The sequence below is a fragment of the Sciurus carolinensis genome, chromosome 10 (genome assembly GCF_902686445.1).
Source record: "Sciurus carolinensis chromosome 10, mSciCar1.2, whole genome shotgun sequence".
Classification (NCBI taxonomy): Eukaryota; Metazoa; Chordata; class Mammalia; order Rodentia; family Sciuridae; genus Sciurus; species Sciurus carolinensis.
The window spans coordinates 2458796-2479265 of record NC_062222.1 but is presented as its reverse complement, the minus strand read 5'-3'; the positions used below and the strand labels follow the sequence as shown (position 1 = coordinate 2479265).

Sequence of the window (20470 nt, the reverse complement as noted above, 5' to 3'; positions counted from 1 at the left end):
TGTCATTTTATAAAGTAATAGTTACATTTTTAGACAAAATACCTGTCCACAGCTTCAGCCACCAGTGGAGTCAAAACAACATCTACGTTTCCTTTAACTTCTACTACAGCTGTCGTTCTGGTCTGAGAGACGGGCTGATCCAACGCCCACTCCTCTGTTAACGTTTCATCATCTGTGTTATCAACAATTTTCTTTTCCAGTGGAGTATATGGGGTACTATACCATGTAACAAGCAAAGTATATATTTAATAAAGAACAAGAATAGAAGTACAAGTTTCCATAAGATGAGGAAACCTTTAAACTGCATTTATTTCAATAAAAAGTCAAGGACTTGATAGTTCATGTTCCAGATACTTTTCAAAGACTGGCCAATGAAGTACTAAAAATGCAAAGTGTTTAAAGATAGCTAATACATCAAATGATAAAAATAACTTTAAAATCTACTTACTTGATGAAGCCATTCTAAAATAAGAAAAATAAAGTACTGAATTCTTATTAATTCCCAGTTTTTATTTGTCACACTTTGGTTTTCATGTTTCATAGATATACTACTAATGCTTATAAATACAGCCAAAGCCATGACAGACAAAAGAGCTTAATTATTTGGGGTAATTTGTTTAAAAATAAGGCCTGACCTCTTCAAGAATGATTATTACTCAGAATCAATTCTACCTCTCTCATAATCAAGAAATACTGATTTTAAACTTACATGCAATTTTTACTTACTTTGAAGTTGATCCTGAAAGTTGCATGCCTCTGTCTAGCAAAGAATTAGCTGTGAGCCCCTGTTTGATAACCTACAATAACATAAGGTATTAGTGTATTATTTTATTTCTCTAATTTTATGGCATTGAGTACTGTGAACATCCATATTACTTTGTTAATATGATTTTGATATATTCAACCTAAATGTTTTTCCAATTGAGACAATCACAGAAACTATTCAACTTCATTTTCTGTTTATGTAACTATACAGCAGAGTCTGCTGTGAGGGTTGAGCTTCAGAGAGGAGGACAATACAATTAGAACAGTATTTCAAATGCTTTTCCTCTACAGCTTTTTTACATTGAGATTTTCTGAAGCTCATTTTGGTCTTATCCTAGCATAACCAATTTTTAAAATGTTTTTATTCATGTAATATAGTTATTCATAATATTTTAGGGTTCATTATAATGTAGTCACACATGCATGGAATATAATTTACTCCACTTCAATTAGTACACCCAATTTCAAAGCAGCAAAGAGACCCAGAGAAACATTAAAATTGTAGGAAAAGCTAGACTTGTATTTTATATTCATAAAAGATAAAACGAACAAATGAATCTAACCAAACTGAACTCTAAGAAATGCCAATTGGATATTTGGATTAAATGGAGAAAATGTTATGTTCTATTTTTGAAGTTACCTAAAGAATGAATTCCTGACTGATCTTCTTCACAGATTTGCCTGCCTACCCAAACATGAATTATGTTTTTTAAATACTGAACCAATCCTATCCTGTCAGGTTCTTCTGCACACCAACACAATTCAGTTTTATACAGAAAAAAGTCATATACTGACATATTTCTACATGGAACAAAAGGAACATTTTGAAATCTCAGTAAGAGAAATTTATTTTGGGCAAGATAATAAACAGGCAGAATATAGAACCAAAACTTCACAACTATCACTTAATGCTTCTTACTTCCACATACCACTAAAATGCCTGTCTCTCTGGCAGGGCCTCTGTCATTACTAGTGTGCCTTGAGTCCAAGTCTTCGTCATCTCCTGCACAAACCACTTTAACAGCCCCCTAGACCATCCCCGAGTCCTCTCCCAAGGGCAGTTTAATTCTACTTCATAGCCAAAGTACATGAGATTACATTTATTTCCTCGAAAATGCAATTAAAATGACATCAGAATTCCTGGTGTCGCAGTCTGTGAGAACTGGACAGCCTGGCCCTTGTTTAGGTCTCTGCACTGCTTCTCAGGCACACTGACCCTTTTCTATCGCAGGGCCTCTGCCTGGAAGGCAGTGTCCCCAGTCCTCTCATCCACAAGTGCTCCTCATCTACCCTCCATGCCACGCCATCAGAGAACTCCACCCCATTATTCTCTAATCCAGCAGTCTTCAATTATCTTCATAACAACCTTCTCAATTTGAAACCAAATTCTAACGTGTCTATCTACTAGCTGTAGGTATCCCACTCTCAACTAGAAGCTCCATGTCTGTTTCCCTCACCCCTGTACAAAATACCCAGCATGAAGTAAAATATAATTAATATCTGAATCAAGGAATAAACTAAAAGTTAGACATGAGATATATATCTACACACACATCAACATGTGCATGCATATGTATATACTATGTAAGAGTTCTGAACATCACTCATCAGTTCCATGTTTTATGCTTAATTTTGGTCTTTAATATCCTAAAATTTTCCCTTATAATTCATCATTCTAAAACTAGTTTTCATATTGGCTCTTATAACTAAAGTTATTTTGAGATGTTCTTAGTTTTACTAAAAAGGGCATTTATAGACTACAGTATAAAAAGCAATGATCACATTGATAGGAAAATATAAGAACTGGAACATCAAGTGAGTGAAACTGGATTTGAATGAAAGCAAGGATTAGTAGAAAGAACGGCAACTATTATAAATAACTCCAAAATCTTGTTTTTAAGATGCAGAACTTATGGATTCACAGAGAAAGACAGACTTGATCCTATCCTTAGGAGTACTATATAATGTGGACAGGCCATATGTTAATTTATTAGATTAATACAATAAAATTGTAAATCATTCCTCAATTTGCTTAAGTTTACAATACCATCAATAATCCTGAGCTCTAATTGTTATACATGAAGCTATGATTTCAGAAAGTCTATCTGAAATACTCAGAAATGCCTGAGTAGTTCTGAAAACAACTTCTCAAAATCTACTTTTCTGAATGAACACACTGCTGGAAACTAATGATTTGGTGTATACCTTAAATGTTGGAACAGAAAGCTGTTCAAATGATGAGGAACTTTCTTCACTGGTTGGTGTATCCAGATCGAGGGGGCGATGCAATGAAGACTTAGAGGTCCTTTTGTTGGTTGGGTGTTTAACTGACCAATTAATTACCTGGAATTGAGTAAGGTAAGTCTGATAACAATTCATCACAGGTTGCTGAGAAGTGATCTGTTCACTCTCCACTGGTTTCTCTCCTTCCACAATATATAGATGTTCTACAACATCATCTTCTCCACCTAATGCAGAAACAAAAGAAGCCTGGGAAGGATGAGTTTTGAATGGCAGAGTTCGAGGGTCTGGAATGCTTTCTCCATGGCCAGTCAGTGGTCCTTCTACACTGTGATATATGGAACCCCTACTGTAGTCTATCTGCTGTGCTTGCTTTTTCTTCTTTTTTCTACCAGGGTAAGTACCAGGGCCTTCGTCACTGCTGATGGGTTCAAATTCCTCAGCTGCAGAAAAGTAGGCTTCGCTATCAGCCATTGACATGCTAGAATCCATTGATCGATACTGATGAAATGAATTAGAGTCTGCTGATGGAGTGTATGGGAATGAACCAAAACTTCTCCTCTGCTTTGGCGAGTCGAGTACGTTCTCATCACTCCGAGAGACATCACTACTAAATTGAACTCCGACTGTAACAGGCTGTTTGTCTCCATAAAAAGCAGCAGTAAGACTCTTGGTACTTCCAAGTCGGGTAGAACACACCGAGGCTTGACGCTTCAAAGGAGATCTAAGAGGAGACTGACCTACTGATTTATCCTGAGTGTTAGGAGACACAGGGCTGTTTCCTGAAATTTCTACAGGAATGCTAAAACAGAAAGCAAAACTATCAATATTCAGCACAACATACAATAAAAGCACAAACAGAGATTACCTATATAATCTTTTTAGTGATTTTGCATTTACAAATAAAAGAAAATCTGAAATTTTATAACATTCAAAGTAGCAAAATAGCACAATATGTGTTGAAATCTCCCATGTTTCCAAAAAACAACTGAGTAGCTTAAACACAATAAAAATGTAAAGGCTTGAAGGAACAAAGGTTTTGGCTGAAGTTTTACAGTTAAACGATGTTAGCTATAGATTGTAACTAAAGCCAGATACCTATGAGATTATCTAGGAAAACAGTGTAGAATCTACAGAGAAAAAAGTATAGAGGGCTAAGGTTGTGGCTTGGTGGGTAGAGTACTTGCCTAGCTCGGTGAGGCACTGGTTCAATCCTCAGCACCACATAAAAATAAATGAATAAAACAAAGGTATTGTGTTCATCTACAACTGAAACAAACCAAAAAGACTGAAAGGGAGTTCAGGGGGACAACAACACTCAACAATTGGCAGGCTGTAAAAATAGGAGGAGGAAGGAAAAATGCAGGACCTGGCAATGGAGCCCAAGGAGGAGGAAAATGTGAAAGACACTATACGGCCAGGAGGCAAGCATGCCTCATGGGAAGGGAATAGCCAACTCCTAAGGTGCTCAGAGGAGGACCAGAAAATATTCACTAGAGAGGACAGCATGTGAATGTTAACAGTCACTCTGGGCAGTAGGGTGCTAAGAAATAATGATTTCTGTATTTTTGTAATATCTTCAATGTGTGTGTGTGTGTTTATACATTCATAAATAAAAATTTTACTCTGAAATACAGATTAACACTATAAAATATGTAATTATGTTCAGGTACAAAAAATGTTTCTAAAGTGAGGGAGTAGAAATGGAAGAAGTTTTTCTATCAGTATTTTAAGTAACTACAATCCTAGTATGATCAAGTTTCTAAGTCCAATTGAATACTGACCTCCCTTGGCCATCGTCTCTCTTCGTACCATGCAAGAACTCTTTCTGAACCAAGTGGTCATCAGCCACAGAAGAAGGGCTTTCCTTTTCACCTGCCAGTAAAGGCTGAGCAGCACTGGAACTGCTGTTCTCTTCTGAGGAGGAGGATGAACTGTGAGACCTCAGTGGCACCTGAAGACTCAAATGCTGAGCTTTTCTCTCTACTTCTATTCCCACTGATTTATTTTCCCAGTCTTTCCTTTTCGTACCATTCACATTACCTAAACAAATAAAAGGTGGGTTAAGTGAACATAAAAATTTCAATAGTGATAAAGGAAAAATATGACATTGTGATTCCATTTTTTAAGTATAATCGTTTTTTAAAAAGCAAGTATCTAATTTCATAAATTATCTATGTAAATATGGATCTACAGTCCATATATGGTAACCTTTTCCTTTTTTAATCTTTTCTTTAAAAGTTTTCAGGGCCGGAGATAGCTCAGGGGTAGAGCTGAGCACACGCTTAGCATGTGGCTTTAGGCACAATCCCCAGCTTGGGAAAAAAAAACATTCACACTTATAGAAAACTTTCAAGAATAATACTAAGGGGCTGGGTTGCAGCTCAGTGGTAGAGCGCCTGCCTAGCATGTGTGAAGCACTGGGTTCGAGCCTCAGCAATACATAAAAACAAATAAAAATAAAATAAAGATGTTGAGTCCATGTACAACTAAAAAAAATTAAGAAGAAAAAAGAATAATACCAAGATCAGAGAATACCTTTCACTCAGATTTACTTATTTTTAAACATTTTACCCTATTTATGATAAAAATTCAATTGAGACCAGGCGAGCAGGATTCTGCCATTTCTCACGCACCAATGTGTTCCCAGAGCCTGCAGCAATGCTCAGACACAGAGCACCTGTCACTGGCTCTGTGAAGGAAAAAGTAATACCTCACAGCAGAGTGGAGCACAGCTGCTTCAAAGCTTCACCAGAGCCCCATGGGTGTCACATAAGGAGAGGCGGCAAAGGATAAAAGAGCTCTGCAGCTGCCAGAGTCAGAAAAACTACCTCTCACTCAACTTTCTCCCTCCTCCAGTCATTCCAGCATCACCCAAGAAAAGGAACCTGCTGGTAGGAGAAAACAGACCTCCTGAATGGAATTCAGGGGGCACAAGACTTACACACTTAGCACAGAAGCAACATTTACTTCTACTATCACAAAAGTGAAACAGAAAGAAAGTAAAAAGAAAAATGAGTGTGATCCAGTTGTACATGAGAGAAAGTAAGTGGGCCCTCAACTCTACTAGTGTGGCCTTCTTTGTTCTAGCCCAACACTAGACAGCTATACTCAGCTCCCAGGAGACTCAACAATAGAAAACCTGTCTTATCCTTTAAATGCCAAGAAGTTTTGGTTATCTGCTGATTTTATAAGACAATCTGTTCTTCCTTTAGCAAAACTGCTGAAGTAAAACTATCTTAAAATAGCATGTACATGGCTATGTATTACTATTCAGTGAACAATCATTTAAACAGGTACTGAGCAAATATGGTCCAGTTCTTTGCTCTAATACCTATACCTGGGGAAATCAATCTGATAAAACTCTTAAAATTAAAACTATAGGGGCTGGGGAGATAGCTCAGTTGGTAGAGTGCTTGACTTGTAAGCACAAGGCCCTAGGTTCAATCCCCAGCACCCAAAAAAAAAAAAAAAAAAAAAAAAACTACAGCTCTCCCCCCCACATCTTTCTTTGGTATACTGTCAAAAGGCAGAACTAAATACTCTTACGCTTCTGAATAGATTCAGGAAAAAGGGCTAAATGGTAGTGAAACATCCAAACTTGTCTACATTTCACTTTGCTGCACAGCAACTTGAACAATAAACATTATGCTTAACATATGATTGCACAACTAAAAAATCCAAAGGAAAATCTGTTTGCAAAGTCATTCAAAGAAAAGACACTAGTTCAATCTAAATCTAAGACACTTAAAGTCACCATGGTTGTTAATACCAAACTAATGGATTTGCAAAGTTATTCTAAGGACTCTAATGAAAGACCAATTTCTCCTTCTCACACATTTAATTTTAGTGATTTAAAAAAAAAGTAAAAAGTATTGCAAAAGAAGTTGGTACATGGGGGCCAATAACCCAAATTATCTTATGGATACATTTTTCTATTAAAACAGGCTGGTAAAACAAAGTTGACGGGCAGTTACAATTCAGTATATACCTGGAAACTGGGGTGTAGAAAAATAATAATATATAAGGAAATAATATTTAGCTTATGCTTTGTGAGGAAAGCTACCCATGTCAACAGTGGGAGATCTGAATAGACCTACTTTGACCCAGTGTAACTCTGAAAAAAATTACTAGTCTTTTCTGGCTTTTGTTACAATAGATGCAAAAGAAATGTAGATTATATTAAACCCTACCCATAACACTCCTCAAAAAATTAATTAAACTGAAGAAAGTAACACAGAAGTTCTCTCAGGATGGTGTAGGGGTAAAGATAATAAAAGTATGAGACAGATTTTATTACCATCTATAATTTTGGGAATTTCTTTAGTAACTATCCATTCTCCAGGCTGGAGCAGAGACTGTCCATAATACATATCAGACTCTGCACTTGTGCTAGAGAATGCAGAGCTACTGGATGGTGTCAACTCCTCGAGTCTGAAGAAATCCAGGCCAGTGACTGTGCCACCAAAGAACCTGCAGCCCCCGAGGCAGCCACACTTGTTTCTGCACCTCCTGTTCTTCAGGGTATCATCTGGCCACAGAAACCATAACCTACACAAGCAAGCAAAAACAGAAAAGCACTCATTAAGAAACAAAATATTTGAGCAGATAGTTAAATACAAGCTCCTATTCATATTTTTTTAAATTTACATAAACACAAACGAAAAGGTTCATTCTTCTGTGGCATATCTTTTTAATCACTTGCCTTTCAAAAAAAAAAAAAAAAAGCAGTCTTACCACAGTGAGATGGAAATAAGTAGAATAATAAATATGGCATACATTAAAAAAGCAAAGCATTAAAAAAAGAAGCAAATGCAAAAATGAGACATTTAAATCCAGTTTTAAAGCAGTAAACATTCTCAAAAGGACCATGTTTTCTATTTTTAAAAAAATTTTAATTTACTTTTTTTAACCCATACATTAAAAACATAAAAACTACATACTGACAGGATAAGTCTGTAAGTAACACAAGGTTCGTGCGTTCATAATTCTTTTTTTTTTTTTTTTTTTTTTTTTTTTTTTTTTTTTTTTTTTTTTTTTTTTTTTTTTTTTTTTTTTTTTTTTTTTTTTTTTTTTTTTTTTTTTTTTCTTGGCTTCTTTTTTTTTTTTTTTTTTTTTTTTTTTTATTTTATTTTTTTTACGTTTACATAGGGTAATGATGTTTATTATATTTTTCCCCTCCCCCCCCCCCCCTCCCCACCCCTACCACCCCTCCCACCCATCTTTTCCCTCTACACAGTCCTTCTTTCCTTCATTCTTACTGCTCTCCTTAGCCTAACTCTAAACCTAACCCTAAACCTAATGCTAGCCCCTCCCACCCCCCATTATATGTCCTCATCCGCTTATCAGCGAGATCATTCGTCCTTTAGTTTTTTGAGATTGGCTTATCTCACTTAGCATGATATTCTCCAATTTCGACCATTTGCCTACAAATGCCATAATTTTATCATTCTTCATTGCGGAGTAATATTCCATTGTATAAATATGCCACAGTTTCTTTATCCATTCATCAACTGAAGGGCATCTAGGTTGGTTCCACAATCTGGCTATGGTGAATTGAGCAGCAATGAACATTGATGTGGCTGTATCTCTGTAGTATGCTGATTTTAAGTCCTTTGGGTATAGGCCAAGGAGTGGGATAGCTGGGTCAAATGGTGTTTCCATTCCAAGCTTTCTGAGGAATCTCCACACTGCTTTCCAGAGTGGTTGCACTAATTTGCAACCCCACCAGCAATGTATGAGTGTTCCTTTTTCACCACATCCTCGCCAACACCTATTGTTGCTTGTATTCTTGATAATCGCCATTCTAATTGGGGTGAGATGAAATCTTAGGGTAGTTTTGATTTGCATTTCCCTTATTACTAGGGATGTTGAACATTTTTTCATATATCTGGTGATTACTTGTACATCTTCTTCTGTGAAGTGTCTGTTCATTTCCTTAGCCCATTTGTTGATTGGATTATTTGTATTCTTCGTGTAGAGTTTTTTGAGTTCTTTATAGATTCTGGAAATTAGCGCTCTATCTGAGGTATGGTTGGCAAAGATATTCTCCCACTCTGTAGGCTCTCTCTTCACATTTCTGATAGTTTCCTTTGCTGAGAGAAAGCTTTTTAGTTTGAATCTATCCCAGTTGTTTATTCGTTCATAATTCTTGACAAGCAGAGCACTGAGGCCAGCTAAGGAGCTGTGCGGAGCACCCAAGGACCCCAGGAGCCAGCTCCCCAGCTCTACCAGTATCCAGCTCTGCCACTCAGCCTAAATGAAAACAGGCACTGCACCATGCTGGTTTCCTGAGCAATAATCAACAAAAAAATACAAGTTCTTTAGTTTTTGACCCCAGAGCCTTGCAGACCAAAGTTCTTTTACACAACACTGCCCACACATTATCTTTCATACTTCTTAAATTAATTTGAAAACTTAATCTTCATAAAAATCTCAACAGGCTTTTTATTTTTAACTAAAGATAAAAAAAAAAAGGCCAGGTTTTTTGGGGAAAATTAACAGATGTAAATAACAAAACCCTCTGTAAAATGCAGAAATGAAACGAATATGGGTATTGAGTATTTTTCTTTGTATTTGAATAGGAATTTGCAGAAAAAGCTGTCTACTTCCATATCTAGATTAATACACACATCCCTCATAAAATCAAGATGGTCTCAAGTATAAATAACTCTTAATAAGCTGACTGTGGTGGCACATGCCTCTAACCCCAGAGGCTTGGGAGACTGAGGCAGGAGGATTTTGAGTTCAAAGCTAGCCTCAGCAACTTAGTGAGGCTCTAGGCAACTGAGCAAGATCCTGTCTCAAAATAAAATATAGAACAGGCCTGGGATGTGGTTCAGTGGTTTTAAAAAATTGGTAAGAGAAACATCAATACTCAAATAAATGTACACAGACTATAAATAAGAAACTGACAAGCTAATTAGTATGTGAAAAAAACTGACTCCCAAGCAAAGAAATGCATAACAAGGAGATACTTAACCTTCCAGTTATCATAAACCCTCAAAAGGTGGCAGAGGCAGTGAGATAAGCACTACCCTAAAATACAGGGGATACAGGCTGAAATAATTTTTCATGAAAGCAAATTGGGAATGCATATATCAAAAGTCTGGTTTTTTAACCATACATAACTGCCTTCTAGCAAACTATTTAAAGGAAATTGCCAGAAAGCGTGGGAAAAGGTTTTATATGCAAGTATGCCTCTCACTATCATTTTTAGCAGGAAATTTAGAAATAGTCTAAACACTTTATACAATGTCAAAGGTTAAGTAAAACATGCTGTATCTTTCTGATGGTACTTAAAAGGGACTTTATAAAAAATGTTCAATCACATTGGCAGGTGCTTAGTATGTAAGTTTAGTATACACAGTTTAAAGAAGAAAATACAGGGTGATTTGATGTAAGAAAACTACACCTAAAATACTGCAAAGATATACCACTAAATTCTTTGAGGTAGGGTTATGATCACATTTTACTTTGTTTCTTAAGAGTCTTTCACATTTCAAAATAAGCATGTATCAACTACATAATGGGAGAGATGGGGATGGAAGAAGTCATACTGTTTTAGAAGGGGGAGACTAAATAGGAGGCTCTGCCAACGTTTTGAAAAGGCAGATAAGAGTTTTCTTGAGAAGTGATGGACACGAGTCTAGGTGCTCGCACTCTCCAGCGCTGTTTGGGAGGCCCACAGAGGAGTTTTGTGTAGTTCATGATGACGGCATAATGGTTTCCGGGAACAGTGAAGTTGAAGTACAGCATCAGGGTGAGGGAGAGGGTGGTGCTGCACAGAATGTTATTTGAGTCTGAACTTGAGTCAGCGCTGACATAAACAGTGAGGACTGGAAAACATCAGCAGGAATGCTATTTCCAGGAACCACACCATCACCAGAGATGAGACATTACGACACATTTACTCACCATCAAGTCCTTATAAATTCACTAAGGCCAGCAGTGTGCTCACACTGAGTCTTTATTCCAAATGTCCTTATTCCATTCCTAACAAATTTTTCTCTATAATTTTCTAGTACTTTTTATCTGAACCCAACACTGCTACCATTCTTAAAATTTTCACTCACCTCTTAGTTCTGGCATCATGAGCTTCTAGAAAATGTCTCTGTGCCTCGTGTTTAGAATGATGATCAGCGGCCAATGCAATATCAACAGTGATAAGTCCTAAATTGGCTGACCCAGCTTCAAGCCAGTAGGCCCTCCGCAGCACTGCAGGCTGAAGTCCAACTCTGCAGCTGTTTACTTGTTCAATGTACTGTCTCACTTGAACATCCTGAACTGCAGCACTTATCCCTTCCCCGACGGATGGATTGTGGAGATTACAGTTTGCAACCCGAATTGCACCCATCTAAAGTTGAATGAAGCAAATGAAACAAAACTAGAACCTCTGTATTTTTAAGTAAGTTAGCATCATCTACAGACAGGTAATCATTTCAAGCAGAGTGAAAAGATATTTATTTAGAAGAACAAAAGAAAGGAAAAAGAAAAGGATAAGAAAAAGGGAAAAAAAAACTAGAAAGGAAAAAGAAAGGAGGGAAACAGAAAATGCAAATTCATGAACAGAAGAGAAGCAGAGCTGCGGTGGCAGAGAGAGGAGAAAGGCAGAGGGGCACAAGCACCAGGGAAACCAGTGCCAAGTCGCTGGGCGGTGAGGGTGGGGACCACAAGCCACTCAGCACGGCCCAGGCTCAACAGCCACCCAGAGTGCAGAGGTGGCAAACATCCCCGGAGCAGGGCAGGAAACAGGAACATCCAAAACCTACACATACTCAGCAAAACCTTGCGGCACTACCTGTTTACAACACAGGAATACACACTTTCTAAAGCAATGTCACAATAATTTAGTGAGAATTAAAAAGTGGTAAAAGTACTACAAACTGTAATAGTAGAAGACAAAATGAATGAGCAAAATTAGGAAGATATCTTCTAAAATTATGTGGTCGTCTGTGAGATGATAAGCTATAAAGTGTGTTGTATTTCAAGACATAAAGGTTTGGTCTAGTAAAAGAAAAAATAATTACACAGGCCAAGAAAAAGACAAACATTTACCTTTATATTTGTAGCACAACCATGCTCTACAATATAAATGTCAGCCCCATCTACTGCTAGACGAGTCATAGTGTATTTCAAATCATCTGAAGTTGGGCAAGGCCCAGGAATACAGCTCAACTAAAATGAAAAAGGATTGTATAATTAATCCATCACAATCAACACATGATTTTGATACTTAACTAAATCTCCTTATTTAAACAAACGAAATTCTAGTTATATGTATTTTTTTTTAATCAGGTTAGCTGGGCAAGGTGTTGCATGCCTCCTCCTGCTGAGGCAGGAGGATCCCAAGTTTAAGGCCAGTCTCAGCAACTCAGCAAGACCCTAAGCAACTTAGGAAAATCCTGTCTCAAAGTTAAATAGAATTTTAAAGGGGGGAGGGGAAGGGATGTAATTCAGTGGTAAAGTGTCCCTGAGTTAATTCCCCAGTACCTCAAGTGGGGCGGGGGGGAATCACTCAGTTAAATTTCTTTCTTTTATAATGACAAATAAAATCACAGGCAATCAAAATGTCCCCAAGTAGAATGCTAGTCATATGTAACTAACATTTTCATCGCAAGTGCCAAGTAGTAAATCTACTTGACTTAATATACATAAATTGTCACCAAAACTCAAAAAGAATGGTCAAAGTCACAAGTTTATAAGAATCATTTGAGAATTTAGAGGTATAAGATTTCCTTATGAGGACACCCCCACGCTGTACACACGTCTGTTTTCACACAGATCTACAGATATATCAACTGTAAATATTCCGATGATACTCCGGACAATTCACACAAATTTAACTGTTTTTGTTCCTAAAATGCAGATTTGGTAATGTCTAGGCTGGAAGAGTCTGCACATCACCTACTTCAATGAACCTGAGGAAATGGCAGCCTGAGTGAATCTGGTCCACCAACATGTCAACATGCTCACTAAGGGTATGGTCCAGGATGCAGTCGGGCCTTCAGGACAGCTGAGGCTCTACCCTGATCTATCTGCTCCAGGCAAAGGCAAAGCCAATGAACAAATCTGAAGTGACAGCACGTGAGTAGCAGTGTGGGGAAGGGGCTGGTTGCAGAAAGACACAAATGAATTTTTGAAGGTGACAGAAATGACCGTTATTCACATGTAGAGCATTTATCCAAAACCCAAACCACACAATCTAAAAAGGGTGAATTTACTGTAAAATTATACCTAAAAATACCTGACGTTAAAAAAAAACTTAATGCTACATAAAAGTTTTGAGTTAAAGGCACACACGCGGAAGGGAGGCGGGGGTGTATTCAAGGTAGGTGTGAGTTACACATTAAGAACTAACTGCCTGACATGTGAGTAAGGGGTCAGTTCCCGAGGGCCTGGCAATGTGTTCATACGAGGAAAAACACTTCATCAAAACTTAAAGAGCTGTTTCCTTCACTATCAGCATGTAAGTACTGGTTTCAGACTTTTTTGGACACAAAAGCACAATGAATTACTTTAATTCACAGTAATATAATGGCATATAAATATATCTTCTATGTCAAAAGAAAAAAAAAAGACCCAAATAAGAAAGAAAAACTAAACTGTTAATAATGGTTTTCTTTTACATTTTTCAAACTTTCATAATTTCTAGGATTTTGGAAACGAGCCCCTATTCCAAATTCAGAGAGTATTTACTGCACAAAACTTTACACATTTCAGTGCCACTGTGCATGTTCTAGGGATCACAGTCTGCTTTCCACAGCCCTGAGAAGGCACCGTAATGATATGTACATCAAGGCAGCTCCATGTCTTGAAAAGAGCATAAGATCTGGAGTCAGGATGTGGCAAATGCCCAACATTTCAAACTGCATTATAAGAGAGTAGGTATGTTCCAGAATGGTCTGCAAATCAAGTCATATAAGGAATTCATCCTGCTGCTTCAATTTATAAATCTTCACCGTGTACAGCCATATTTCAAAAACAGTATAATACACTTGGATAAAAATTTTTAATAATAAAAATATGTATGTGTGAATGTGTATGTTTTAATAATTACCTCATATTTTAGATACAATAACTAGGAACTTATAACTGAAAAAAAGCTGAACTATACCGTTTACTTCACGGTTATACACATTTGAGTTAAAGCTGAATCCTAATCTTCCATTTTAAACAAGTCATACATGTTTATAATACTGCTAACATTCATTGACATACCTTGGACTCACAGAACCGACGGTCAATCCCATGCTGACACATGATGACTGATTTTGGTCTTTCCAGTTCATATTCCCGGCACACCACGTGAAAAACAAACGTCTGTCCCCACTCCAAGAGACACGCCAGCTAAGACAACCAGGGACACGGAGACAACACTGTTAGGCCTAAACAAGGCTGGGCACTTGGCAGGCTGTGAAGAACATCAATCAGCTGGCTTCAAAGAGCCCAAAGGTTGCCTTACGCCTGCGGCGCGATAACCTCCCTGTTAGCCTGAGGTTTCTCTACCTCACATCATTCAGAAGCCTGTGTTCCTCTTCATTTGTGAATGGCAAAATACATCACCAAAATGAACTTCATTTCAACTGAAAAGTACCTCTTCAGCAACTTCTAAAACAAACAATTTTCTTCAAAGTCACACCTTCCATCTTATGTACCTAATTGGAATCCCTTGCATATGAAAGTACCTAAAATTCTGTTTCATAATAACTACACTTTGATGTAAATTTTTTGAATTTACAATTTATATGAAAGTACCTAAAATTCTGTTTCATAGTAACTAAACTTTGATGTAAATTTTTTGACAATTTAGTTATCATACTGAGCTACAATTCTGGAAAGCTGGGTATTTTCAAAGACTATAAAGCACATTTGTATGAGTAAGTAAAAGCTTAAGTAAGCAAATATCAATTCTTCAAATCTAGAGTTTAAATTAAAAAGCACTTTGGTTTTATAGCCGATCCAAGCTGTTAAAATAAACATACTGAGGAAAGGGTATATATTACATCATCCCCTCAAAGCAGTACATAATTTCAACTATTAGAAAATATGATTTTCAGTTTTAAAATGTACAAAGATCATAGGACATTAAAGTGTCTATGGGTTCATGAGGCATGCAATAAACAGTGATACCAAGACAGCAGTGCAGAAAAGAAGGGTTATCTTATAATGATAATTTATAAACAGGAACTCTAGCAGTCCTCAGAATAAAACTGTCCAGTGCTGTGGGGTCAGCATGGCTTTATCCTCTACTTAGGAACAAGTTCCTTTGTTATGCACAAGTCTGTACTTGAATACTTAGGGACAAGAAATGGGGAGTAGTAAGAAGACAGTTACAAAGCCAGTAAAGTTCCCTGCCATTCATTTCTGTACATTATGCATTTCTTTTCACCCATTATGCTGAAATGTTATCCAACTCCAAAATACCCCTTTTGACTGTATTCATTCTCATACTATTTCTGGAAGATCAATGTTTCTGCCCTCCTGCAGCTTCTTGGAGGCATCCAAGGTACCTGGCTTCTTAGTTTACTTCCCTGCTGCTACCACCTAACTCGATGTTTCACACCTATTCTGTAACTTTTTACCAAAGTAGAATATAAACATTTATACCACATTCCAGTCTTAAAATGCCAAGCATTAATATTATCATGAATATATGTCTCAACAGGTAAAACATGGCAGTACATGGCTCTTCAACTAAATTTTGATTGTCTATTTCTAGAACTAAATAATCCTTAAGGCCTCTGAACCTCCTAAGTGTCAATCAGATTGTGTTGGGGATGGACTTATCCAAAGGGATCACACTAATTACTAACATCCAAATTTATTTATTAGTGAATCCATTTTTTAAAAAAAACTAATATCCATTATCACTAGTCACATGCATAGATTATACAATCTTGCTTTGGGACATGACAAGAATCCTCAGCAACACAAGGGTGAGTTTCAAATCTTACTTCAGAAATACACTAGAAAGCAAAGGCCTTAGAATATTATTCCATATACTAGGGAAAACAAAAGATTATTCTAATTGCGGAGGGTCAACTAATATAATTTGAAGAATATATTAACCTGGTTTCTAGAACCATTCTCATCCTGAGTTTTTCCCAAAGAAAGTCTCAAGTTCTTGTGAGTATCTTCTGGAACTACGTAATACATATCAATTATACATAGCTCAGAAAGTAAACTTTGCCTCTGACTCATCTACTGCTAAGAAAATTCTGAATGGCAAGAAGGACATTCCACCAAACATTCCAACAGAATGTCCTCAGTGGAAATGCAATGATCATCTAAACTGGCACAAAGACATTCCTGGGGCACTGGGAAGGAGGAAGAAGAAAGCGTGTTAGCACAGTGCTGTGAGGACATGCATACCTGTGGTGCCGTGACCTTAGCTGTAAGGCTTCCAGCCTGCACATCAATCAGCCACGCATATTCCAGGGAATCGCTTCCTAAAGGAAGCCCTTCTGCCGAGAACATGGCATGAGCTCTCAGCTGCAGACCTGATAAATTGAGGTGACCTTCCCTGAGCACTTCATCCACTGGGGGTCGCTGCTGAAAACAGTAAGAAGATGGTAAGAAGTACAACAAAATCGCATCATAGGTTATAGCTGCTTTATCCCCCTGGAGAGGAACAATAAAATCATGCTATCTGGAAAACAAGCTCAGACTCTACGAGTTCTTAACACGACCTTGGACTCATAAAGATTGTCAGAGGTAAGCTTCTTCAGTGACGGTACCTCTGAAAGCCCAATTACAAAAATATGACAGCTACGTCCTAAAAAGAACACAGATGTCTGACTGGTAACCACCCCCAGGAAAACAAACTAGGGCACTAACAAGGAATGTCAGAGGCCAATGTTTTGCAGGAAGGCCAGGAATCATGGAATTAAAATATTAAGAGGGTAACAGGACAGAATAAAGACCAACTGACCATAACATGAAGAACAGAGGGGTGGAAGACCAACGTCCACGAAGATTGTGAGGACTATGTAAATAAAAGGATAACTTTATCTTGCAGAGAGTAACTGTACACTCGCTCTATATTTGAGAGAAAATTTCTAAGACATAGAGACAGAGAGAGAAAGAATATGTGCAACAACAAGCCATTCCGTGGAATATGAGTTCCAAAGAACACTCTTAAGAACACTGAATCAAATGAGTTAGGAAATGCCCTCCTCACTGATGAGCAATTTCTGTTGAATCTACCTCACAGTTCGTACATCCCAAGAAACACACTGACATTCTTCTACATGCACTGCTATGATCACGGTCCAAATATCACCACCTCTTGCCAGGGCTTCCGCAAACCTCCCAGCATTCACTTCTGAGTCTCAATGCTCTGCCAACAACCACAGAGGCCTTTCAAAAATGCAAGTTTGACCACATTCTTGCCTCCAAACGATTACATGCTTCCAAAGCAGAGTCTATATCTCCTTTCAGCTCTTTTATACTAGAAATTATTTATTTTAATTTCCTCCATATTTATATTCTCTACCAGGACCATTAGGTGAGGACCATTTCTGTCTTGTTCACTAAGTATCTCACCTAATGATAGCAGAAAGAGATGCTCTGACTGAGGAGTCAGATTTCTTCACAACAAGCACTCTCAGGGTCTTCAGATACCACTCTACACTGAGACAGTTCACAGGTGTTTCTCAACCCAATTTAACCATGGTTCGCCTCTTCTGTGTGTGGAGGTCATCGCACAGGGTTAGGGTTAGCGTTAGGGTTAAGGTTATAGTGTTCCTTGCTTCCAACACATTTGTGGAAATGCATTCTTTGAAACCAATTTCTTAGAGAAGGGCTGAATCTAATTAGTAGGAGGGTTTTAAAAGGAAATCTCAAATTGTGACCACATTAAAGCTCTAGAAGCTCTTTTGACACATTTTTTAATGTATTCACCCCAAACTGTGTGACCTTATATAAAACCACCTAACTTCTCTAGGCATCAGTTCCCTAACTTTATATCTGAAATAGATGAGCAAGATGGTCAATAAACTTCTCTACTAGTTAAAGTTATTGATGGATTTTTTTTTTTTGAAGAGGGATCAAAAGTTGCACATGCAGACATTGGCTTGTCCTAAGGTATAGCCTATCTAACCCAATATACCAATAAGGATTATATTCTAAATTTTATTAAGATTTGCATTATTTTGTGGATTGAACTGTGACCCTGCAAAAGGGTCACCACTGAATGTGATAATTTGTGGAAATACAGTTTTATAGATACAATCAAGTTAAAATGAAGGAGAATGTGCCCTAATATGACCACTGTTCATATCAGAAGAGAGAAACTGGGATACACCGACACATGGAGAGGATGCCTTAAACGACAGAGGCAGCAGTGAGGCATCTACAAACCAAGGATGCTCGAGTTTGCCGATCACCACCACAAGCAAGAGAGCCTCTTCCCTACATCTTCAGAGAGAGCACGACCTCTCAGCACTTTAGGACCAGGAGCCTCCAGGACTGTGACAAACAAAAATGTCTGCTGTTTTAAGCTACCCAATGTATGGCAGCCCCAGGAAACTGACATACATTGTAAGATGACCATGAAGTAAACAGTGTGCTGTTTCCTAAGTTGGACACAGCAATCCATCTTTCATCTTAGATCTTTCACTTTGAAGCCTTAAGTAAAGACTAACGCTACCAGGAATAAGCAGCGTCAGGTGAATGGCCCAGGACTGAACCTTGGGGTGGCCACAGTGTGAAGCCTCTACCATGAAAGAATATTACAAATAAAATTTTCTTAGGAAGACTCATGTCAACTGCACTATAACATGTGAGCAAGGTATGCAGACAAGCAAATTCTAAAGGGACATACATGGTACCTTGTTCTGGGGATGAATTATGACATGCTAACCATCTAGGAGACAAAATATCACCAGTACTTCCTATCTGCATCCCATGAACAGGACCCTCCTCTAGTCCCCACAGAAATGACACTTTATAGCTAGCTCCATCTCTCTGTAAGTTCAATATATCTCCACAGCCAAGTCCATGCTGACCTTCATAATGAAATCCAAAAGTGTTTTTTAATATCCAGGAAGGCCTTTTTTGAAAGTACAGTGGTTAAAATAAAAGTGAAGCATGACTGGGTACTCACAATCAAACCGACACTCGAGGAAGATGCTCAGAACTTGCCCAAAGAGATTCCCTGTTTCCCTATAACTTCCTCAACAGACTGAGAAAAGGAGGTGTGCATGCTCTCCATACACGTGTCTCCTTGAATAAAACCCAACTCTTACGAATCACTAATTGCAGAGGAGGACAAGAGGTGCTTTTATGGTTAAAACAAAGGGTTTTGCAAGTTTGGTATTGTAAAGATAGAGCAGTTCACAACAGTGGTGGCTGCACAATTCTCCGCAACAACCAGAACCTCGGACACACGCTGAAAGGCTGAATCAGTGCCAACGCCCTTGTTTGGTGCTGCGCTGTGATCGCATAAGCCTCTCACTCCATGAGGAGCATAGGGCAAAGGCTCTATGTAGAGTGTCACTGTGCTCTCTTCCCAACTTTCTCTGAATTTGTAAGTACTCAAAAATCAAAGAAGGAAATGCCCATTCCATGACACAACAAAAAACAACAATTTCCAACACATATCATGTGTTGATTTTTTAGATTACAATCTCAGCTGTGTACCACATGTAAATAAGGAAAGGTAAATTAAAATTACATAAAGAAAAACACAGCTATGGTAAAGAGTAAAAAGAAATATGCTGTTTTAAATAAAATGCTCATTACCATGTATAATCCACAATTAACAATCACCTATTGATGATTTCTGGGTGACAGATTCACCTTCCCATTTATAATTTTACTTTGGTTTGTATTAAAATCCATCATCTATTCTGTACCATTGGTCTTCAAGTCTGTTTTGGTGCCAATACCATGTTGTTTTTGGTACTGTAGCTCTGTAGTATAATTCAAGGTCTGGTACTGTGATGCCTCCTGCTTCACTCCTCTTGCTAAGGATTGCTTTGGCTATTCTGGGCCTCTTATTTTTCCAAATGAATTTCATGACTGCTTTCCTATTTCTATGAAGAAAGTCACTGGAACCTTAATAGGAATTGCATTAAATCTGTATAATGCTTTTGGTAGTATGGCCATTTTTATGATATTAATTCTGCCTAACCAAAAACATGGGAGATCTTTCCACCTTCTAAGGTCTTCCTCAATTTCTTTCTTCTGTAGTTTTTCATTGTAGAGGTCTTTCATCTCTTTTGTTAGACTGATTTACAAATATTTTATCTTCTTTGAGGCTGTTACAAATGGGATAGTTTCTTAATTTCTCTTTCAGTTAATTATCACTAATATATAAGAATGCAAATGCTTTATAGGTGTTAATTTTATATCCTGCTACTTTGCTGAATTCATTTATGAGTTCTAGAAGTTTTCTGGTGGAGTTTTTTGGGGGTTTCTGAATATAGAATCATGTTGCCAGAAAATAGGACACACGCTA

At 37.7% G+C, this 20470-nt stretch overlaps 1 protein-coding gene across 1 annotated transcript in view; it reads right to left on the bottom strand.

Annotated features, from left to right (window-relative positions):
* Bltp1 (bridge-like lipid transfer protein family member 1) overlaps nt 1-20470 on the bottom strand; it is a 191499-nt gene that overhangs the window by 102405 nt on the left and 68624 nt on the right. Inside the window, 9 exon segments of the mRNA XM_047567624.1 lie at nt 43-216; nt 727-797; nt 2971-3808; nt 4791-5049; nt 7307-7557; nt 11082-11362; nt 12064-12183; nt 14227-14355; nt 16381-16560. Coding sequence (XP_047423580.1) covers nt 43-216; nt 727-797; nt 2971-3808; nt 4791-5049; nt 7307-7557; nt 11082-11362; nt 12064-12183; nt 14227-14355; nt 16381-16560 — 2303 coding nt within the window.